This window comes from Rhinopithecus roxellana, chromosome 8 (genome assembly GCF_007565055.1).
Source record: "Rhinopithecus roxellana isolate Shanxi Qingling chromosome 8, ASM756505v1, whole genome shotgun sequence".
NCBI lineage: Eukaryota > Metazoa > Chordata > Mammalia > Primates > Cercopithecidae > Rhinopithecus > Rhinopithecus roxellana.
Window position 1 is genome coordinate 26,148,604 of NC_044556.1, and position 25,558 is coordinate 26,174,161.

General features: G+C 35.9%; 1 protein-coding gene across 5 annotated transcripts in view; it reads right to left on the reverse strand.

Annotated features, from left to right (window-relative positions):
- Nucleotides 1-25,558, reverse strand: part of DPYD (dihydropyrimidine dehydrogenase) — a 902,287-nt gene that overhangs the window by 841,368 nt on the left and 35,361 nt on the right. For all 5 annotated transcript variants that reach the window (XM_030935823.1, XM_030935822.1, XM_030935821.1 and 2 more), the window contains exon 2: nucleotides 16,542-16,652. In XM_030935823.1, coding sequence (XP_030791683.1) covers nucleotides 16,542-16,652 — 111 coding nt within the window. The remainder of the gene's footprint in view (nucleotides 1-16,541; nucleotides 16,653-25,558) is intronic.

Below are 25,558 nucleotides of genomic sequence, written 5' to 3' on the forward strand. Positions count from 1 at the left end.
ATCACAAAAGACTTCAAATAATATCTGTAATTTATGATAAAAGATAAAATATTATTCAAAGAAATCCAAGCTAAATGCTTAATCATCTGAACCAGAAGTCATTCCCAATATTTAGGCAAAACTAAAATATTAATAATGAAAAGTACTACTTAGCATTTACCATGTGCTAAACTTTGTATTATACCCTTTTTAAATTCCTCAGTTCTCAAAATAATGTAGTTAGATTTCCATAATTATCAATATTTCTATTTAACAGTGAAAGAAACTAGAGCTAGCTAGTTAAGATGAAGAATCATACCCAAGTTCAAGTTAGTAAATGTAGAGACGATTTCAGTTTGGGCATGTGTGTCTGAGCCAGAGCTGATTATACTATACCCTACTGCCTCACACAACTTAATCGTAATTTCAATGTATTCCATAAAAATAAAACACCTCTAGCTAGGTCATTAAAACTTGACATATAGCGCTGTGCTCCTGAGGATTTTTTGGTTGTCTGTATCTCAAACTTGATTTACATAGTTTAAGCCAATAAAAAGAGTCTATCCAAGAGTATCTCACAAAACACGAAGTTGCAAAACTCTCCCTACGCAAAGCCATGAGAAACCTGCGTAGCTTCTTTCTCTACAACTGCCTCTGTCTTCTCTCTCCTCAGCTTGGCCTTTTCTGATTTTCAGTACATGTCGCAAGTGGAAAATGGCCACCCTGCAGCACCAAGCTTTCATGTTTTTCCTGCTCAAACAGTCCAGAATGAAAAAGGATCTCTTGTCATAGACATCTAGGAGAGAACCTGATTTCCCCAGCCTGGGTCAGTTCTCTCCATCAGATTCAAGTGGCCAGAATCAGGGCCAGTTAGGTGGTACAAAGAAAGCTTCAAGGGTGTATACCAATAAACTTGTGGATTTCTGAGGCAGGTACCTTCGGAACTATATATCACAGTCAAATTTATCCAGAATTTTTGATAAATATTCATATCTTGTAGGAAAGAATCCTATAAATAAGAAACATAATAAACAAAGGGAACAATCCAAAGAGGCTGTACATGAGGGGGTCAGAATACGTCACCCCAAAATATGCCACCTTGGCATAAGGACCATTTTGAGCTGAAAGCACTTAAGAAACAACAAACTGCAGAAAGAGCTCTTTGCTCTTTGCTCTCTCCCATCTGCCTAAAAGCAGACATAAATTTCCTTTTGTGAAGGTGTTCCCCTCCCTTCTCCCATACCAGGAGGAGAACAACCCTTATCACTCGATACAGAAAGTTGGCACCAAGATGGATTTGCACAAACAACCCTTACTAAAATAGCCCTTATCTTCCATTAGTATCCCTCATATATTTATCTTCCCACAATTTATCACCCCTAGAATCCCAAACCCCTTTTCCTTTGTGTTATCACTTCCGCACAATTTATCTCTCTTTATTAAAATGGTATTGTAAGCCCCTGGGTTTAACTGCTTCTTTCTGTCTTCATTTCTTTCATGTGAAGGCTCTGTGCACATATCAATTAAAATATGAACATCAAATAAAATGTGTATGCATGTTTGCCTGTTAATCTGTCTTTTGTCAGTTTAATTCACATGCCCCAGCCACTGAACATAAGAGGTTAAAGGAAAAACTTTTTCTTCCCCTACATACATTACACATATATGTAGTATATACAGTTATTGATATTTGGACCTCCATATTCAAATATTGATGTGGGGATTTTAACTACTGATTCAATTTGCAAATGTTGAATAGATATTAACATTTTTAGGGTAAATCACATGACATGTTCTGGGGAACAGGTTAGCAAAATCGAAATAGATATTAGAAATCTGAAAGAAAAGAGAAAATAAAATAATCCATTCTGTCTCACTAACGACTACTGAATCAAAGCATGACCATGCAAATAGGGTATAACACATTTTTTTTTTTTTGTAATTAAAGCAACTTCAAGATAGGTCACATTAAAAATATCCTGGCTTAATGAAAACAAAAATATGAAATGCAGTTAGGATGTGTGGATCTTTATCATGTTATATAAAAATACAAATATTTCAAAATTCATAAACTTCAATAATGGAGAGCTATGACAGCAGAGTTCCACATTTTTGTTCATATTCATTTTAAGTGCATGACTGCAGGAAGGTGTTTCTCATTATTATTTCTCTATGGTCCCTGATATTCAAAGTAGTACATGTAATATTAATGATCTCACTTTTGTGAGTATACAGCATACACCACATTCCCATCTAAAGAAAAGCTCCTCAATTCCTAATCATTTCAATAGGCTCTAATGTAATATTTCCTACATTGGAAATCACAGCACTTTATTTAAGGAAATCAGTTTGGCCAAGTGAGCTCTGTGGAGTGCAGCCTGCACAGACGTCAGTTCAAAGGATCAGATGTCAAAGTGCTCCCTCTAATGTCCCTTAATCATCACTCCGATTAGTGCATGAATAGGACTGTGATTAAAAACGCTGCTGCCATTGTCTACCTATTCAGGCGTCTAGCATTCTACGTGGGTTCCAGCGATTAGTGTTTGAATAGAGGAACGATTAGAAAGACAGCTGCCATTGTATGCCCATTCGGGAAAACAGCAAAACTCACATATTTATTTGCTATGAGCACCAAATAAATGTTTTGCAAAGGTAAAATATACCATTAGACTCTAAAGACAATTTTGCTGATTTCTTTTGTTCAGAGAACTGTATTTTCCCATATGCAAAGACATTTCTTATTTGCAAATACAGTAATATGCTTCATTAATATCTTTTAAAATATACATATTTTGTTTTTATAGAAATAGTCTTAACACACATCTGCTTTATTATATACTACTTATTGACCTATAATACATCATACAATTCCAGTTTAATATTTATGATTATGCAAAGAATTTCTGTGTAAACAAATTCAATCTACTTGGTTCCAGATCTTTTGGATCCCTTCTCAATATTCTTGGACTAATATGTAGTCTATAAGAACAACTTCTTCTCCCAAGAGAAATTTCCTTGTCAGACACGGAGAATAAATATTTCACTCTTGGGCCATTATGAGAGAGGGAACACATTTCAGGTTAGCAGTTAGTACCCCTGCAGGAGCTCACACAAGAGAGCTTCGGCCAGAGTGGAATTCCCCATGACAATACATACCTCTAGCCTATGATAAAAACTCTCCAAGACCAAAGCATCATGTTGAGGCTTTTTGGAGAAGGGAGAAATACAGCCAAAAAAAAAAAAAAAAAAAAAAAAAATCACAGAAAAAGAATCCATCCATATGCACATATAAGACACTGCTTAAAAAAATTTTGTGGCTGTTTCTCTCTCTCTTCTTTCTGTCTCTGCCTGTTTCTGTACAAATATGTTACTAGGAAATTTCTGGGCAATAGAGGAAATACTGTGTCTTCCATTACCATCGTCAGTATCTTGCTGCTCAGTACTTTTCCATGGTTTTTTCATATACATTGTTCTTCTCTATCCACTATCATGATAGGCTTCCATATATAGTAACAGCAACCTCAGAGCATCCCCCTTATAAATGCTGATAATGATAAGCAATAACACTTATAGAAGTTATATATATATACATATATATATACACATATATATATATATGCCAGCCACGATTTTAAGAATACTACGCACATTGACTGATTTACTCTATCAGGTAGATATTAGTATCTTCATTTAGAGATGAGGAAATGGAGACAGTAATGGAATTAGAAATTTACTCAAGGTCATACTCTACTGAATGGCAAAACCAATAATTTGAGCTAAGCAGTTTATCTCTAGAGCTAACTCTCTTAACCAACCTCTCTACTGACAACTGAGCTCTTTAGGTTCCACTGCCTTCCCTCATAAAAACTCAACCTCAAAGATAAGGAAGCTGTCAAGGAAAAATTTTCCTTCTTTTGCAAATAAAGCTAATTGAAATACACCTTACTTAGGGGAAAGTTTTCTCCAGTTCAATTTAAACCCTGAGTAAATAACTATACTCCATTAAACATAAAGTTGTTTAAAAAAAATAAAGAGCACTCTGCTTAACCATTATTAAAATTTCAAACAAGTGAAGAACAAAATAAAACTAACAAGGCTGATGGCTGACAATTACAAACGAGTTTAATTTGTGTGTCACATGGATGTAGAGAAAGTTGCAATCAGTCTGAAATAAATAATTAAAGCAAAGCATTTTTGTAACAGCCTCAGGAAATTAAGAGTTAACACTTTTCTTCTTTTTAGTCAATTACCATCTTATTACATATTTCTGCCTGGAGAATAAATCTCTGACAATACTAGTCCATGTGTGGAATGAAGCACTAGGAAAACACATACTTTTAAAGAGGGATACTAATATATATATAAACTCTAAATTACAGCATATCACAAAGAATGTGCCTTTTAAACATATAATATGCACTTATCAATGAAATAACCAGACTATAGAACTTCTCTAGAAACAAATATTTATCATCATCATCATTGTCACTACTCTGTGGAGAGGTCCTCAGCATCATCTCTTGATACCTTCCTTCATATTCCAGTCTATGACTTCAGCCATGCAGTACTGATACTGTTTTAGTACCTTAACTTCAATCGGTATGCTCCCCCATCTTCAGACTTTCAGATACAAGTTTTCTACTCTCCTGAAATTCCTCTTTTTCCTTCCTTTCTTTCTTCCTTCATCTTTATTTTCTATTTAAATTCTGGTTCCTCGGGAAGGCCAAACTTGAATCCTGAGACCAGGCTATGGTACTTCGGCTATAACTCTCATGGAACACTGCACTGACAAAACCTGATTGTGGGATGAGAGGTGACAATGTGCTAGCAGCCCTCACTCTCAGCACCTCCTTGGCCTCAGCATCCACTCTGGGGGTTCTTGAGGAGCCCTTCAGCCCACCACTGCACCGTGGGAGCCCCTCTCTGGGCGGGCTGAGGCCGGAGCCGCCTCACTCTGCTTGCTGGGAGGCGTGGAGGGAGAGGCCCAGGCCCCAACTGGGGCTGCAAGTTATGGTGGCAGGCTAGTGCGGTTCCCGCGGGCGCGGGCCTGGGTGTGGACTCGGAGGGCGTGGGCGTGGGCCCGTTGGCCCGCACGCGGGGCGGCAGGCGCCTCTGGCCCAGGGCAGTGAGGGGCTTAGCACCCAGGCCAGCAGCTGCAGAGGGTGCACCCGGTCCCCCAGCAGTACCGGCCCGCCGAGGCTGTGCCCAAGTTCTCGCCGGGCCTCAGCTGCCTCCCCACGGGGCAGGGCTCCACACCCTCAGCCCATCATGCCCCAACCTCCCTCACACCCCTCCACCCGCAGTGGGCTCGGGTGGGGCTGAGCCTCCCCGATGAGTGCAGCCCCCTGCTCTCTGACACCCGGTCCTATTGACCTCCCAAGGGCTGAGAAGTGCAGGCGCAGCTTGGGCCTGGCGGGCAGCTCCGCCTGCAGCCCTGGTGGGGGTTCCACTGGGTGAGGCCAGCTGGGCTCCTGAGTCTAGTGAGGACCTGGGGAACTTTTATGTCTAGCTAAAGGATTGTAAAGCACCAATCAGCACTTTGTGTCTAGCTCAGGGTTTGTAAATACACCAATTGGTACTCTGGGTCTAGCTCAAGGTTTGTAAATACAACAATCAGTACTCTGGGTCTAGCTCAAGGTTTGTAAATACACCAATTGGTACTCTGTATCTAGCTAAGGTTGTATCTAGCTAACCTAGTGGGGATTTGGAGAACTTTTCTGTCTAGCACTCTGTGTCTAGCTCAAGGATTGTAAACTCACCAATCAGCACTCTGTGTCTAGCTCAAGGATTGTAAATGCACCAATCAGCACTCTGTCAAAACGGACCAATCAGTTCTCTGTAAAATAGACTAATCAGCTCTCTGTAAAATAGACCAATCAGCTCTCTGTAAAATAGACTGATCAGCAGGATGTGGGTAGGGTCCCATAAGGGAATAAAAGCAGGCTGCCCCAACCAGCCAGCAGCAACCCATTCGGGTCCCCTTCCACATTGTGGAAGCTTTGTTCTTTTGCTCCTTGCAATATATCTTGCTGCTGCTCACTCTTTGGGTCCATGCTGCCTTTATGAGCTGTAACACTGCAAAGGTCCGCAGCTTCACTTCTGAAGCCAGCAAGACGACGAACCCACCCGGAAGAACAAACCCACTCCAGATGCGCTGCCTTTAAGCGCTGTAACACTCACTGCAAGGGTCTGCGGCTTTATTCTTAAAGTCAGCGAGATTACAGACACAAAATTAGGTTAACACCTGTGCAAATTCCCAGTTGGTTGTCTGGGCAAAAACCGTTTTGTCCCTTTCCCACGACTTATCACAGTAGCTGGCACATGTTAGATCTTCCATTAATATTTAGTAATTAATACATATGTACAATTTAGATTAAAATATTTATACTATATAAGTCTAAAAGTGAAATAATTTATATGTAGTGGTGTTATAGAAATAATGAAAAATGTGATGCAAAAAATTAATTCTTTAAGTGGGTTTATTACTCTGGAAGGTAACATTTCCACCAATTGAATTAATACCCAAAATGTTCAGGAGATGATACTCAATGTTCATACTTCATACATATATGTATATATAAAAACAATGGAAACCAATCAGTAGCTTCATATTTTACTTGCTATTTCAGGGTACACTTTTTTTTTTTTTTTTTTTTGAGGTGGAGTCTCACTCTGTCGCCCAGGCTGGAGTGCAGTGGCGCAATCTCGGCTCACTGAAAGCTCCACCTCCTGGGTTCACGCCATTCTCCTGCCTCAGCCTCCTGAATAGCTGGAACTACAGGCGCCTGCCACCACGCCCAGCTAATTTTTTGTATTTTCAGTAGAGATGGGGTTTCACCATGTTAGGATGGTCTCGATCTCCTGACCTCGTGATCCGCCCACCTCAGTCTCCCAAGGTACTGGGATTACAAGCATGAGTCACCGTGCCCAGCTACACTTTGTACTCTTATAGAAATCTAGGTGTATGTTAGTAGAAAAAACTTATATAAAAGTTCTTCAAAATAATATCAAAATACATTTTTATATATGTGTAGATTGAGCAATTCACTTATCTCCTCCAAGCTTCATATTTCCCATTAATAAAAAGAGGATTATAATTATAATAATTAACAAAATAACAATAATAATTCTCATCCACCAGAATATAAGTTCTGGGAGAGTAAAGTACACGGTTGCATTCTCAGCACCAAAAGCAGTATTTAACATACACTGAGAACTCAGTAAATATTCAATTAATTGATATTTATTGCATACTTACTATATGTCTGGCACGATTTCAGGAGCTGAAGAGACAGTTGTGAACAAAACAGGTCTTCACAGACCTTACATTCTCATGGGGAGAAAATAACTAAACAACCAAACAAGTAAAATATGAAAAATAGTATGTTAGATGGCAATATGTTCTATGAAGAAAATTAAAGCAGGAAAGGGAGTATAAGGAGTAAATGCATGAAGTAATACTTGCTTCATAGAGTTGTTCATCAACAAATTTAGTTATTATAAAGAGCCTGGTACACTATCCACCATCCTCATTGTCTTCATCATCACCATTATCACCATTATCACTTGAGATACTGTTACAGAGTATAGCACTGTGTCACACAGCTTAATCCTTTCTTAGAACTTCAGAAAAAATAAGTGTAATGTATTTGCTTCTCAGCACAGAGATGGAAAGAATATATGAGAAACTGAATCATGTAATCTAAATTAGACATTTATATCAGATACTCAAAAATGCCTTGGGTACGATAAATATATCATAAATTCATAAGGAAGGAGAACTACAAATATTTTACAGATCATGAACATTTATGCCACTTATGTTTACATAATTTACTTGCAGAACTAGGTGCATACAGGGTTTTTCTCAAATCAAGATGCCATAAGCAAACAGATCTTTCTATACAAATGTCTACCAATTTTCAGTTAAATTGATTTGGGACATGGAAATAATATATTTGAGAATCCTTAAAAATTATGTGATTCAGATCTCAGAGGAATTGCTTTTTATTCTGGAAATACAAGAGAAAATTATCCTAAACTAAGTTGAACTGCATTCTTGCAGTTACTAGGACCATTGTCCATATACCTATGCTTTTATTTTCAATGAGTTTCCTTTTCATGAATTTCCAGCGCTATGAAAAGCTATCAGATCTACCAACAACATTAATAAAAATTGGAGAACATTTGCTTTAGTCAAAATATTTTCTGCCTTCTCTCCATACATGCTTTATTTTATAGAGCTAAGACAACACAGACTGTTAAGATATGCCATTTTTATACACTAACAACAAAAAATACTGCTAAATAAACTGATACAAACTTTCTTATCAGATTAACAATAAAATGAATCTTAATTCCAGAGATGTGAAAGTGTGATAAAATATGCATCAGAGAATTGATCAAACATGGTAAATATGGCAAGTTCCAAAATGCCATACTGATTCATTGTTCCATGCAGAAATGAAATCCAAGTGGCATAAAAACATTAAATGAATGCATGTTATACATTTAATTGCCTTCTTTTATTCTATGTTAGTTATAATACAGTGTTGTTGATAATAGCATTTTTAGCGTCAAGAAGTGCCCTGAGTTTTCTTGCCTAGATGACAAAGTGATTATTTTTGCTACCAACATAACAAAAGAAAATCTGGGCAGAACAGGCATGAATAATTTGGTTTTTGACATAGTAATAATGAGAAACCAATACAATATCCAGGTGGAACTATCTTAAGAAGCATCTGGATACAGACGGGATCCTGGATGGAGATATTCATTCAGCTGTTAACACATAGATGGGCATTAAAACTATGGAGTGAATACAGTTATCAAGAGGCATAATTGAGATTTTCCACTGTTCCCATCTTGAAATCTACAACTAGACTCTAAACTTTCTACCCAAAATGCCTTTGTATAAGCAGCCAGTTATTATTTTAAAATAAATATTTGTTATATGTCAGAATTAATACAACGAAAGACTCCACCTCAACTTCAAAATTACAAGGTCTACAATATGTGTAAATGACCACAAGGTAAGGTTTTAAACTCAGTATCCCTGTTCTACTTAAAGCTTTATACTTTGAAGGGATTTCTAGGTAGTCACTTTTCACAATATATTTTTCCCTCTCTAATTTTTTCCCCTCTGCTGAAATTTTAAGCTCGCGTTTTCTTTAAAATGTTATTTTCTTCAATTTTCCTAACACACACATGCAAAATTAATTACTAAATTTCACATTAATAACATCTAACATTTGTTAGAAATAAGAAAGCTGTTGCTCAGTAATGATCACTTAAAATACATTTACTTCAAAATAAACTTTTATTTTTCTAATTCATTGCAATGCTGAGGTCTCAACAAATGCCACAGGACAATTGTTTTTAAAATGTATGTATGCCATTTATGTTTACATAATTTACTTGTAGAACTAGTTGAATACAGGGTTTTACTCAAATCAAGAGGCCATAGGCAAACTGATCTCTTTATTCAAATGTCTACCAATTTTGAGTTAAATTAATTTGAGGACAAGAAAATAATAATATATTTAGTAATATATTATTAACAGTAAAATCATACCACATCAAGCATTCCAAAACACCCAATAATGCATCATGACTGGTAGTGCAATTCAGAAGTTAATTTAATGACCAGGAAACCCCACACAGTGAGCCAGCAAGTACTTCTGACTCAACCTGGATATCCAAATCCATCTGGGTCCCTACTGTGGTTCTGCAGTTGCTACTGAAGTTTAAAACCTGCAGACACATTACTGGGTCCTGAGGCTGGCTGGTACCTCAAGGACAGTGAAAGAAGCCCTTTGGGCCAGTAACAGGGTGAGGTAAGTGCGGCACTGTGGCACTAAATTTAAGTTGGCCCTCAGTTTTAGGATCATGCAAGCAAGTACTGTCCCAGCTTCCCAACATGGGGTTCCTCGGGCATTGCCTGCCTTCGCCTACCTTTCCATAATCTTTCCCATCCCAAATAGGAACTTACTCTGCCATCTTTCCCTACTCCACCAGCCTTCATTTGAGAACTTACTGGATGGAGGGCAGGAGATGATCATCATTCCTGATAAACTCAAATTCAAAATCAGTCTTTATGGGGTGGTTGTAGTTTTGCTACCATCCTTTCCCATTCCTCCTAGAAATTTATACCTATTAGGCAGAGAGGCCACTGGGTTTTCATTTCTTGAAAGAAAAAATACAACTACAGAAAGCAGAGAAACAAAGGGTGTTTCTTTTGGGCTTATAATTTTAGAAGTCACATTTTCAGAAAAATTGAAAGGACTTCAGTGATTGACAGTGGATTTAGGAGGAAATGGGTTATAAGTTAAAAGTAACTGTTTCTTCCACTCCTATCCTTCCCAGTCAGCCTATATAAATATTTAACGGACAGAGAGACAAAATGAGGACCAAAAGGAAAGGGAAGGGCCCAGAGATATTGGCAGATCTTAGAAAAAGAGCATCAATGCCCAGCTCCTTAGGCTACTCTCAGAGGGCTGACAAATTTCCCCAGGTGTGGGGAAATCAATGATGGAGAATCTGTGACTCATCGACAAACGAAGACCTAGGAAAGCAGATTGAACCATGAACTTCCCTAAGCCCCAGTGTTGAGTGGAACATCAGAATAACTATCATCTTTTCAAGAACGGCTTCAAAGTAGTAGAGAAGCGAGGGATAGAAAGTGATCTAATGAATGAAAATGAAGGATGACTCCAAAGTCCCCATGATGGTGACCAGTGGGAAGGTGGCATGAAAAATCAGCTGGGCTTACCTCACAGCCCACACTTGCCAGCAACCCTCGTAAAACTTAGATATCCACCTAGAGAAATAAGGGGTGAGGGGGACAAGCAGGGAAAAATGAATCCTACAAGTGACACACAGGTTTCCACTCTCACAAATACTCACAATAGAATTAAGTTCAGTTACAAGAAAATAAAAGAGGTCATGTTACCTGCACGCATGAGTTTCTAGGTGGATATCTGTATTCTCTTCACAAACCCTGCATTTTTCACATACTGAAAGAGATATTTAGTTGCAAATAATCTGTTTTTATTTTTTTATTTCCGAAACTCTTTCAATTATTGTCTATTTTTGGAAGAAAATAATTGTCAACAATCAAAAAAGCAAGCTCATGCTTGAGAAAGTATTTTCAAACATACAACAAGAGGCAAGGGTAGAACAGGTATTGCTTTCTTACTGGGTATCTGGTGAAAAGTTTATTTACTTTGGAGCTTAAAAATAAAAATTCACATTGTGAATATGATATGTCAATGGAGGGACATATATTCTCCATCAACTTTAACAGATCCCAGTAGCTGGCTATCCATCAAAGAGTGAATGAGATTGAGTGCTAGTTGTAGTAACTAAGTGGATTTCATCTCTTACTAGCCATGTAAACTTGAGAAGGAAAAATGGTGCCAGCAGACAAGACAAACCTTAAGTATAATTTCCAAAAGTATAAATATCAACCATATTTGGAACATAAGAAATAATATATTATTAGAAAAACATATTAACTTATCCTTCCTCCATGGAAGTCCCCCACTATGCTCTTGTGGTTCTCATCTCACCTCTCAAAGTGCTTATTAGCTAAATTCTCATCTCTGCCTGCCTTTTCCATGCTATGTTCAGTGCCATGCTGAGCCACATTGGAGCCTGAGGCAAAAGGAAAAAGGTGTGTACCTATATATATTTATTATTATTGTTATTTTTCTTCATTACTGAGTCTTTTGTTAGCCCCTTATATTTTACACCTCAGGCCAGTTCCTCACTTGCCTCACCCTAATTTCTGCCCTAATCCCAACGGTCTAACCTGCACCCTCTTTCCACTTTACACACTCCTCCTGGGTAACTCTCCCCCTAGGCTTTTAGTTATTTATGTATATCCTGATGATTCAAAAATTATTTATCTCCATCCCAGACCCTTTACTAATCTACAACTTTTGCAGTGATCCACAGGCACAAGGACCTCAAATAATCCAAAAGTGAGTGTAGTATTTATCCTCAACTTATGCTATAAACAAGTAAACATACACATAAAGTCAACTCCCAAGTCATATGTGTTTTATCTCCTACATAAATTCAAGCTCATCCTCCCTTCTGGTCTTCATCATCTGTCTTCCAACTTTTTAAATCCAGTCCCAGAGACCTTGCCTCCCATATTTTCATTAAATCCATCGTCCACACTGAAAGCTAGACTGATTAACCTAAAGGCAAATATGATAAACTCACAATGATCATTAAAATTCCTTAACTGTTCTTCCTTTGAAAGAGTATTATTACTATTTATTGGTATTTCAGCCTTCTTCAAAACAACATGAGAACTTCTTGGCAAGGCCTGTGTCACATGAATTCCAATGTGGCAAGTGGCACAGATAATAAATGTGAAACAAACAAGTGACTGAGATTGTGAAGCTCATGCAAGAAAAAAATATTTATCAAAACCCATATATCATTTAGTTATTTTCATTATCTACAAGGAAAATAAGTCAATGATTTTCTTTTATTTCCTTATTCAAAAAACTTCTACTAAAAGAGCTCTCTGGCAATTGCATGGGTTCAGTCTCTAGTTCTGCTATTTAGCTGTGGAACTGTGAATAGGTTTCTTAGGTTTCCATGTGCTTCAGTTCCCTCATCTATGAATGGATGATAAAATATAGTATCTACCTGACAGGGTGCTTCTGAAGCTTGAATGAATTACTTCACAACAAGCATTGAAAATTTTTAATGTATATTATAGCTTATTCTCATTTTATTTTTTTATGCTGAGCACCTTGTATGTGTCATGCATTTAAAACAAATTTGCTAAAATTCTTTAAAAAAAAATGTCTAATACTTGACTAATTGGCTGTCTTTAACTGCCTTTCCTTTTAATTTTCACCCAGCATAAGTTTTCTGATTTGTAATATTTTCTGGTCTTCAAAAATTGCTCAGGGAAAATGAGTGCAAAATATTTATGTAATTAGGATAGTTCAACATTTTCAAAAATGGCAAAAATAAACAGCAGTTACGGAACACCTGCTTAAACTATACTGGAAATAACTGCTTCATGCTTCATTAACCAGTATAAACATGTTTGCCAGTTTAAATCCCCTACTAAAGTCAGAATTTCAAATTAGTACTATAAGAGTATTAAACTACCAACTGAAGATATTCCTGGGCAATAATTCCAGGACTGCCATTCTTAAGGCACTTTTACAGGTCAAACAGATGCTTATTTTCTAATAAGCCTATAATTTACTTATTAAGTCAAATTTGTGTCTATTTTAACAAACGATTTTAGACAACTTATTTCTCTGGATTTTATTCGCCTCTGAGAAGCATTCAATACAGTGCCTGAAATATAGATGCTTCAAGCACCAAATAAATAGAAAAAAGGAAGGAAGAGGGCAGATAGTAAGAGAGGACTATATAATTCCTGAAGAAAAACTTCTCCAATTGTTGGGTCCAACTATAACTCTGTTTTTGGTAAGTAAACATAAGAAACATATAGCATAGATAGATATAGATATAGATATAGATATAGATATAGATACAGATACAGATATAGATACAGATATAGATAGATATGGATATAGATTGAGAGACAGTAATGCAGGCTAGAAATATAAAGGAATCTTCAATCTAAAGATAGTATTAAAAGTAAGGAGATAATAAGATAACCAATGTAGTGACTATTTTAAAAGAAAGAAAGAGTTTGAGCTCTGGGCACTGAAATATCTAAGGGGTGAGAGGAGAAATAATCAACAAAGAAGTGAAGAAAAACAAGATAGGAGATGTCAGTGAGGTAAGAAGAAAACTTTTTCATATCTCATCAGTTACTGGCCAGCTAGTGGGGATAAAAGTTCCGGCACCCTACTTGGGTCTTTATGAATTGAAAAACAAACCATATGTTTTGGTGACACTTTCATTCAATTCTTTATGCCAGCATGAAGAGGATAATAACAAATGGGAAATGAGCAGTATTATTTAACCACACTGAGAATAACTTTCAACCCTAGCTTCATATTTCACTTTTGGGAATAAACTTCACTGCTCTGAGAAATTCATGAATGTCACAGACAGTCTTCAAACTAATAGACATCAGTGCAATAAATCTGATCTTATAAATTGAGATTATCATTTTAACACAGATCTAAAGTTTCCATTTTATTTTTATACTAATACTCATAGAAGACCTGAAATATACAAAAGTGCCAAAAATATATAATCAATATTAACATTTCAGTATTTTTGTGTTCTTTGTGGATATATATATATAAAGGTATGGTTATGTGTAAGTGTACACAATCACTATTGAATACAGTGATGTTAAATCCTTTTACCATGTAATGCAGACAGAATTTATTCAGATTATTTCAAAAACATTTTAATGATTGCACAATATACCACTGAATTAATTTACTCTCATTTGCTTAACCATGACCCACTGTTTGGAATTCAGTGGGATTTCCCCTACATTTATCTCCACTGAATAAATAATGCCTAAGATACTCCTCTTTGTACTTAATTCTTTACCTACATTCCTAATTCTTTCCTTCAGATATGTTATTAGAAAATAAATTACTGGTATAAGTGATAATTTAAAATTATTGTTATGAACTGAACTATATCTCCCCAAAAATCTTACGTTGAAGTCCTAACTAACCTCCACTATCTCAAAATGTAGCTATATTTGGAGAGAGAGTCTTTAAAGAGGTAATTAAGTTAAAATGAGGTTATTAGGGTATGTCCTAATACAACATAGCTGATGTTCTTATTTGGACACAAGCACACCCCAAGTGAAAACTCAGGGAGAAGACACCATCTACAAGCCAAGGAGAGAGGTCTTGGAAGAAATCACCTTGATCTGGGACTCCTAACTTCCAGAACTGTGAGAAAATAAGTCTCTGTTGTTTAATCCACCTAGTCTGTGGTATCCTGTTATAGCATCCCTAGGTATAAATAGCATCCCTATGTACAGCATCACAGGTACAAATGAATATTGTCAAATTGCTTTTATAAATATTTGTGTCAATATGTATTTGACAGAGGAAACTGACCTCACTGCGCCTTGGTCATTATTTTTAAAACGATAAAATAACCTCAATTTATAGGATCACATTATGAGATACAAATGCTAAATTCCATAAAATAACAACAACAGTAATCATAATAAAGAAAGTCTCCATTTCAAAATAAAATCCTGACCATAAATAGTTTGAAAACTTATAAATGTGAAACATTAGGGAAGTCACATAGTGTCTCTTGATCATAGTTCTCAGACCTTTAAAAATTAGAGATTGAGGCTTGATAGTCTTTAAGGGCTTTCAAGTTTAAAAAATATGACATTCTTTTTTCAGTGTTCTTCAATTGTTCTTATCATTATACTGGGTCATGCCTTGTAAGCCGCCTATTCCTTGAACAACCTGGATCACACTCTTTTCCTTTTAGAGACCTCTACTAGAAGCATCATGGTAGAAAGCAAAGCTCCCAAAACTGGACCAAGAAAAACTGAATTCAAAATCGAGGTCTGTAATTAAGTGTCTATGGGATCTTTTCATGTAATATTATTTCTCTGTTTCTATTTCTTTTTTCATTCAAAAAATTTGCCCTGTGGCTGGTGACAGAAAAACTAAAAATTAGATAAATACAAGCACACATGAGCACACACCCTCAATTCCCATCCTCAAAGAGTTCATGATATAAGAAGAAGGAAAGAAGTACATAAACTGAAATCATACATTGTATAAGAAAGTATATACAAAGTTCCAATAGAGCTAATGTTAAGCTAATACTACTGTCTCACTCATTAATTTGGGAATATTAATTTGGGGTAAATTAACTTGGGGAAATCAGGTAAAAAGGCATTTCTTTCAAAATTTAAAAATGTATATAACCTTAAGATGGAATTTCTAACACCGCCTTTAAGGTTGTACTTATATCCCATCTATGGTCTCACAGTTCCAGCTCTATAATCACCTTCTAGATACAGTTAAAGTTCTAGCAGTAATCTCAGAGAAATGCTGTTTTGCTCCTGTACCTCACCTGGAAATATTAGGTGTTCATATTATTAGATGTTCATAGAACATCTAATGTTCATATATTCTATAAGAGTGTATTTTTAAAGTCCACAGATACCAGTGTATCTATAACTTCCTTCATTTAGACTATATCATTAATATGAAAACTCTTCTGTATCACTCTATCAACAGGCAAAACAATTTTGAGACAAATTTTAAAGATTTTGAGAAAAGAAATTTTGGCACCAAACTAAATTTACAGGTTGCATATCTCTTATCGAAAATGCTTAACACCAGAATTGTTTCAGATTTGGGTATTTTGAATTTTTGTATTTGGGTTACTCAACCTGCATATAATTTGTTTTCAGGAGATTTTTTTAAAGCAATGTAATTAAAAATACACTTTCAAAGTTGTTCAAATATTAAATATTTAAAAATTTTTTTTAAATCACAGCTGTACTTTAATACCTAATTGTATTTCTAAGTGTATGTAAAATCTTGTCTTACAATGTGTGGAGTGAGATAATTTTCAGCATGAAATAATGTATCTGTGGTACTTACAAAGCAGTTCTTATCAGGATTTCTTTTCCAATGTTTCTTGTCTAATTTCTTGGCCGAAGTGGAACGCAGAGTTGCATGAGTTTGTATTCGAGGATTTAAAGCCAGGATGCTCTAAAGACAACATAAACAATGTGTAAACATATGGAAATATGTTGGCATTCGTTTAAACTTATTTTTATTGTATTTTATTTTTTTATTTTGAGACAAGGTCTCTCTCACTTTGTAACCCAGGCTGGAGTGCAGTGGTACAATCTCAGCTCACTGCAACCTCTACCTTCCAGGCTCAGGCAATCCTCCCACCTTATCCTCCCGAGTAGCTCGGACTACAGTCGCATGCTACCACTCCTGGCTAATTTTTGTATTTTTAGTAGAGATGAGATTTCGCCATGTTGCCCAGGCTAGCCTTGAACTCCTGGACTCAAGTGATCCACCTGCCTCAGCCTCCCAAAGTGCTGGGATTACAGGCATGAGCCACCTTGTCTGGTGGCATTTTTAGAAATCAAACTTTATCTAGGATTTCCTCCTACAGGCCCCTAAATAAAGCGTTAGCTAGGAAAGAAAACTTAGGAATCACACACACACACACACACACACACACACACACACACACAAGATTACATGTAAATCAGAAGAATTGCCCCAAATTTGCAAGATCGTGTTTAATAAAATCAAGTTAGACATCCTATATTTGGTTTTCAAAAAAAAAATTCAGTATGGGAAAATCCTAATACAATGAAAATTTATATGGAAAAAGTGAGAAGATACACTTTTCTTAGGAAAAAAATCTAATAATGTTATTGATATAATGATATCGTTATATCAATGTATATCATTATACATTGATAAAAAGCTAAAATATATGTTTAAAATGTTGCATGGATCTCAAATAGCTTACATTAATAGACTAATACTGGGCAAAATATGAATGGAGTAATTCCTATTGTATTTTCTACTAATTAGACAGAAGCAATTCTTGACCAGAAAAAAAAAAATCCTTACAAAAAACAAACAAATATTATCAACAACAATGAACAACATACTGTTGTTTCACCAGAGAGGAGGACCCATGGTAGCAGCAAATGCTTCTGTTTAACCAAATTAATATTATTACCTACCATCTTTCAATAATGATTATGTGTTGAAAAGTTAGATGCAACAGCTGAAGAAAAGCCTGGAGAAAAGATCTGGGAGAGACACAGTATATTTCAGTAGGTGAAGAGCTTTCACACGGAAGAGATTTAATTTGTTTTGTATTAATACAGAACCAATGCTGTGAAAATTAATGGAGGAAGATTTGGATTCAGATATAAATTAAAAAGTGACAGCTGAGATTGTATTAGAAATCATTCTAGCTGACATTACTGCAGTCATTTTAAATGATGTTCATTTCAAAAGTCATCTTCTTCCATGAAGTTACCCCTCAATAATCTAGATCCATTTTCTGTTCCAGATCACTGAAACATCTCTACCACAGTATTCCAATCTAAACAGTAACCGCTGCTTTAAGAATTTTTCTTCCCTTCTAAACTGTGCATGTTTTGAGCTGAGGGATTCCTGACTTTTTAAAAATCTTTCAGTTTATGATATACAGCACCAGGTAGGTAGCATATGCTTATTCCTGTAAAATAGTGATTCAAAAATCATGAATCTAATTTTTAATTCCTAGTAGTCTTATAACTTTGAGTAAACCATTGATCTTTCTGATCTTTGATTTCCTCACATGCAAAATACAGCAACACCTGAATCAGAAGTAAAGAATAAATGAAAAGCATGATACAGCATGTTTTCTAAACTACCAACACCCTAAAAATTGAAGTGTAGTGAAAATGGAATCCAGCAGCTATTTGCAACAGTAACCCTCTGTCCATGATTTGTTCATGTAGGGGATAGGTAAGAATTTGACAGGGGACCTGAGAATGCAATTCCTACTAGATTTGACCAAATCCAAGATCACCTTCCAAATCTAGATTGCATGATTCTTTAAAAATTATTGAATCATGTTCATCATTTTCACATATAAAAATGAACTCTTGCTGAGATCCACTGAGAACTATCAAAAAGACCAAAATAAATGGACAGATAAAATAATTATACTATTAATACCAGACACAAGCTAAAAATGTTATTTCCCCCCTCTACTATTGAAATTCCACAATCAACATATCTAGAGTAATCATTTTCTAGGTGATATCTTAGCTGATTTTATAAGAGTATCACATGCTAATATGAAGAATTTAAAAATCATAAATGACTTTCTAAAATAAATGTTATACTTAGTATTCGTAGACAAGAATAAAATCAGAAAAAGTCACTTCATTTCATTCTGCATTTGATTTAAAGTGGTAATAACAATCCTCTGTGTTTTAAGTTTTTAGAGTTTAAAAGTTCAAAAGCTTTCACATCCATTATGTAATTTAACTTACAAACAGCTACTACTATCCCAATACTTAGGATGAGCAAATAAATTGAGGGTGGTTAAGTAACCTGCTTAAGATCTCACAGTTTATATGCAAAAAGAATTGAATTGGAATTCTGTTCGTCTGAGTATGGGACTTATATTGAACCTGATCCAAAGATGAGGGCTATATTTAAAAGTCACTTTTTGAGATATGAGGTAGGAAACATTTTTAACCACATGTTTAAATAATATCAATTTGGCCGGGCGCGGTGGCTCAAGCCTGTAATCCCAGCACTTTGGGAGGCCAAGATGGGCGGATCACAAGGTCAGGAGATCGAGACCATCCTGGCTAACCCGGTGAAACCCCGTCTCTACTAAAAAATACAAAAAACTAGCCGGGCGAGGTGGCAGGCGCCTGTAGTCCCAGCTACTCAGGAGGCTGAGGCAGGAGAATGGCGTAAACCCGGGAGGGGGAGCTTGTAGTGAGCTGAGATCCGGCCACTGCACTCCAGCCTGGGCGACAGAGCGAGGCTCCGTCTCAAAAAATAAATAAATAAATAAACAATATCAATTTGTACCTGAGTAGCTCAATGAAAAATTAATTTCAAACCCTGTTTTGAGCAAGCCAGTAAATATGACCATTAAGAAGTCACCTCTGGAATGTTAGAGTAAGGACCTCTGCAGACTGACACCCATAAAAATAAACATAACTGCAAAAATAGTAAAAATAAAAATCCTTTAAAGTCTCCGGAAATTTGCCTTAAGGCAAACAGCAAATGAAGAAATAATAATACATGAAAACCGACTAAAACTGGTAAGAGGAGTGAAGGTCTATGGCATCTGAAGTATAACCCACACCATTTCAGTCCAGTGTGACAGTCATTCTACCTCAGATGGGTATAGCTCAAAACACAGAGCTCGCTCCACCCCAGCCACTAGTTGAGGGCTATAGTATCTCCCAGGGAGGGGTAAGATGCCAGCATTTCTCATTTTCTCTCTCCCCCATTCTACACAGAGACAAAACTGCAACTGAGTGCAGCTGAGACTAAAGTGCAGCTGACAGGTCAGGAGTTCTGTTACTCCATCCAGCCTCCACCCAAAGAGCCAAGGTTCTACCTCAGGAAAATCAAGCCAGTAACACCAGGGCCCTGATTATCATTATCTCACCTCACTTATTGGGTAGAGTTTGCACACGAGGAACATCAAGCTGAGAGAACTAGAGGCTATTGCCTATACCTAGCACCTTGCTCATAAAAGCAGAAATGTAACTCTGAGAGAAGTGGACCATTGTCACTACCCTCAGCTCTGGAGTGGTGGCCCAGAGAATTTTTCCCAGAAGACACAAGTCATAAGAACAGAAAGGTCCCCCCAAAGGAACTGACTTTATTTGAACCTGTATGCAGGGAAGTTCAAATCTAAGAGTACTCTTACACACAATAAAAACCTTCATGTCAAACAATTAAGAGAGAGGTAGCTTCCTGAAAACAATAAACTAAACCATAAGGCAGAGAGTTCATAAGGGAAAACCAGGGAAGGAAACATAAGATGAGTTCTCCTGGAGTTACAAAAAACCTCAAGGACTCGCTTCAAAAACTACCACTGAAAAAGGGCCCAAATTTAACTGAATCACACTGTGGAACAATTCATATTCCACAGCAAAAGTAATAAAGAAATTAACCAGAAGCCATTGGAACTAAGATCTGGGTGTGACATTAATACAGGCAGACAACTTAAAAGAGAGATCAGAGAAAAAGGCAAAGAGACACCCGATAAAACCATGGACACCCAAGAATGACTACACATATCCAAGGCTGCACTCTGTGAGAATGGTATCAGTGTTTCATACTAGAGGAAAATGTACATCCCTAAATAGTATATCCAGGCCAGGCATAGTGGGTCATGCCTGTAATGCCAGCACTTTGGGAGGATGAGGCAAGTGGATGGCTTGAGGAGTTCAAGACTAGCCTGGGCAACATGGTGAATCCCCATCACTACAAAAAATACAAAAATTATCCAGGCATGGTGGCATATTGCCTGTGGTCTCAGCTACTCAGAAGGCTGAATCAGGAGGATTGCCTGAGTCAGGGAGGTCAAAGATGCAGTGAGTTGTGACCATGCCACTTTACTCCAGCCTGGGTAGCAAAGTGAGACTCTGCACAAAAAAAAAAAAAAAAAAAAAAGTATATCCAGTCACCAATAACAAGTCACCCTCCTCTAGAAGGGAGTTAATGTCCAGCAAGAATAGCTACATTATGTAAGATGTTCCGTCTTCAACTTATAAAAGTATGAGTCATGCAGAGAAACAGAATTGTGTTATCCATATAGACACACCAAAAAAGCAGACAACAGTAACACCCACTAATAGGGTCCACGTGTCAAATTTAACACTTTGATATGCTTCAGCTGTGTCCCCACCCAAATCTCATTTTGAATTGTAGTTCCCATAATCCCCATGTGGTCATGGGAGGGCCCCGGTGGGAGGTAATTGAATCATGGGGCCAGTTACCCCCAAACTGCTGTTCTCATGGTAGTGAGTGAGTTCTCACGATATGTGATGGTTTTATAAGCGGCTTTTCTGTCTTTGTTAAGCATTTCTTCCTGCTGTCATGTGAAGAAGGACGTGTTTGCTTCCCCTTCTGCCATGATTGTAAGTTTCCTGAGGCCTCCCCAGACATGCAGAACTGTGAGGCAGTTAAACTACTTTGCTTTATAAGTTGCCCAGTCTCAGGCAGTTCTTTACAGCAGCATGATAACTAATACACACTTCAAACCAGTCATTACAAGGAAAGTATGTTGACAATGTTTTAGAGAGTACAGAATATCCATACAGAGATATAAAGTATTTAAAACATTTTAACAAAAACAACATTTAACAAAAACAACAAGCAGGCATTCTGGACATGAAAAATACAATAGCTATTATGAAACATTCACTAGAGTTCAATAGTAGATTTGAACTAGCAGAAGAAAGAATCAACAAACTTAAAGACAGCTCAAGAGAGAATCTTGAAGACAATCTGAAGACCAAAGAGAAAAAGAATAAAGAAAAATTAACAGAGCCTCAACGATATGGGATACACCACTGAGCAAACCAAAATACTGTAATGGGACTGCCTGAAGAAGAAAAGACAAAGGAGGAGAAAATACAGAAGTTATACCAGCTTAAAATTTGCCCAATTTAATTTTTTATAAAGCAGAACAAAATATTAAAACTATACCTTCAGGAAGCTAATGAATGTGAAGTATGCTAAATGTAAAGAGATCCACACAAAGAACATTAGTAAAAGTGCTGAAAGTCAATGCCAAAAAGAAAATCTTGAGTGTAGCAAAAGAAAAAATAATTTATCATGTACAAAAGAATTTCAATAAGTTTAACAGTGAATTTCTCATTATCAACCACAGAGACCAGAAAGAAGTGGGATAAGACATACAAAGTACTAAAAGAAAAAAAAAAGTAAACCATAACTCCTATACCCAACAAAGCTATCTTTCAAAAAATAAAGGTAAAATAAAGCCATTCCCAGAAAAATAAAGAATGCGATAATTTGCTATTAGCAGATGCGACTTATAAGAATTACTAAAGGAAGTTCTTGGCCAGGCATGATGGCTCATGCCTGTAATCCCAACACTTTGGGAGTCCAAGGCAGATGGATCACTGAGGTCAGGAGTTCAAGACCAGCCTGGCCAACATGGTGAAACCCTGTCTCTACTAAAGATACAAAAATTAGCCAGGCATGGTGGCAGGTGCCTATAATCCCAGCTACTTAGGAGGCTTCGAAGCAGGAGAATCACTTGAACTCCAGAGGTGAGGTAACAATGAGCCGAGACTGCACCACTGTACTCCAGCCTAGGCAACAAGAATGAAACTCCGTCCATAAATAAATAAATAAATAAATAAATAAATAAATAGTGAAAAAAATAAAATTAAAGGAAGTTCTTCAGGCAGAAAGTAACCATAACTTCGTATTCACATGAAAAAAACAAAGGTCAACAGTAAAACACAGGTAAATGCAATGACACAAATATGTTGAAAGTAAAAGATAGAAAATGACATATCATGCAAATAGCAGCAGCATGAAAGCTACAGTGCCCATACTAATATTACAACAATAAAGTTTTAAAGAAACAAAAATATTTACTAGAAATAAAGAGGAATATTTTATCATAATAAAGGCTCAATCTACCAGGAAAATATAACAATTATAAACATATATGTGCCTAACAACAAGGCCCAAAATACAAACAAATTTGAAGGGAAACAAACCTTTAAACAATACTAATTAAAGACTTCAATACTCTACATTAAATAATGGATAGAACACCAAAAAGGAAAGAGAAGATTTGAACAACAACTATAAATCAACAAGACCTAACAGACATCCATATAACACTTTAAAAGAGCAAAATACACATCCTTCTCAACTCTATATGGAATCTTCTCTAGGATATATTGTATGCTAAATGAAAACAAAGTCTCCACTAACTTAAAAATATTAAATCATACAAAATAGCTCTCCCTCTTCATTGGAATAGAATTAGATATCAATAACGGAAAGAAATTTGGAAAATTCAAAAACAATATGATGAATATTATAAACATTATGCTAAGTGAAACATGTTAGCTACAAAATATGACATATTGTATGATACCATTTATATAAAATGTCCAGAATAAGCAAATCTATAGAGATTAAAAAGTCTATTAGTGGTTGCTCAGGCTGGCGGATTAGGGAGAAATGAGACAGCTAGTATAAAAAAGATACGATTTCTTTTTGGAGTGAAGAAACCTGATTATGGTTATATTGGCATAACTCTGAATCATACACCAAAAAATACTTTGAATTCTATACTTTACATTGGTGAATTATTGATTTGTGAACTGTATATATCAATAAAGCTGTTACCAAAAATAAAATCCTATTAAAATTCTACATTCAGTCGATTTAGCCACATACTTTATCCACTCTAATAAACAGCACTAAAACTTCCTTTATTAGCTCAATATAAATGTAACAAGATTATTTTTAGTAACTCCTAAATATTACAGAAATCATATTTCTTCAGTCTCTCAAGTTAGATATCTGTGTCTTTTTGAAGCAAAATATACAATAAAGCTGTAATTTTAAATGGTATATTCCTTATGATGAAATAATACTAAAACAACCTATTTTACAAAGCCAATATTAGAAGATTCAAGTAATCTCATGCTTATAGAAAAAAGTGAAAACATTTTCTTATTCCAGAAATAATGTTTGCTTATCTATTCAGCTTTCAACCATTACTAATTTCATCTATTAATTCAAATTGAGAAATACAAAGATACATTTTTTTAAAGTAGTTATTCTAGCATTTAAAGCAAACCAACCAGGTAACATGCAAGAAAGATGGCTGCATTTATTTTAGTTTTCATTTCCATATTCCATATTGTGATAAATGATCATGTTTATCTATGTCAGCATAGTAATATAACTTTTGAGAATAAACATTCTGAATGTAATTTATTGGCTACTTATCATAGCTACTTTTCTTTCACATAGCATAAGTAGAAAGCATAACATAACATGAAATATTGGGTTAATCTTTTGTGAAAAGGCAGTGAGTTGAATTCAATGGATCTTGGGTAAAAATAAATTGAATTGTGGAAAACGCTTACCAAAAATTTGGCTTAATAATATCCCCAATGAAATGTGATATAAAATAAAAATACAAGACATGAGTGGTTCAGAGCTGTTAAAAATAATTTTCCAAAGCAATACTTTTAAAAACTAAAAGTCAATATCATCAATAACTAAGCAGCTGGCAGATAATACAGGAGAGTTCTAAATTGCATTTTTCCCAAGAAATGGCCAAAGCCAGGTTCCAACAGGTCACAGGGTCCCCTCTCTGGATAAATTGAGCACTTTAAGCAGCACATTAACCCTTTCAGATACAGGGTATATTACTTATACAGGGAGATTTTTCTCTCATCAAAGAATGTGACCTTTGACTTTACCAAACATTTTCAGTAACACAATAAAGAAATACTGGTTATTCTAAAGGCAGAAAAACAAAATTAGAAAAAAATTTTACTGTACTAATTTTATTTAGTTTAAGAAATGATAGAATATTATCCAGAGCCAAGTATAAATTAAATTAAGTGAGAGTTATATACTGTCACTCTTTGGTCTGTTAACACTATTCTATGAAGCAGTGGAATGCTGAAACATACAAACTACAATTACACATCTAAAGAGAGTTTTTCTGTATTACCACTGAGGGCAAAAAAGAGAAGCCTGTATTGATTACAATCACAGGCCTTCATGTCACAAATAAAATCATCAAATTTTAGGCCTAAAACGTTGGAGCTTCAGTATTAAAGAGCTTGAATTCCAATTGCAGGAAGCTACTTGACCAACATATCTTCTTTCTTAACATGTGGTTTTGTTTTACATCACAATAGTAATTATCCAAACATAGTATACCATTAAGCTTCCTTTATCCTTTGCATTTGAAGTTATAAACAAATTTTTCCTATTCAATACTGGTAATTACTTACTATAATTCTGAGCTATTAAAACGATACACATGTTGCTGACATTTTGTACTTACATGCTTAAGATGATAAATTAAGTTTTATCTT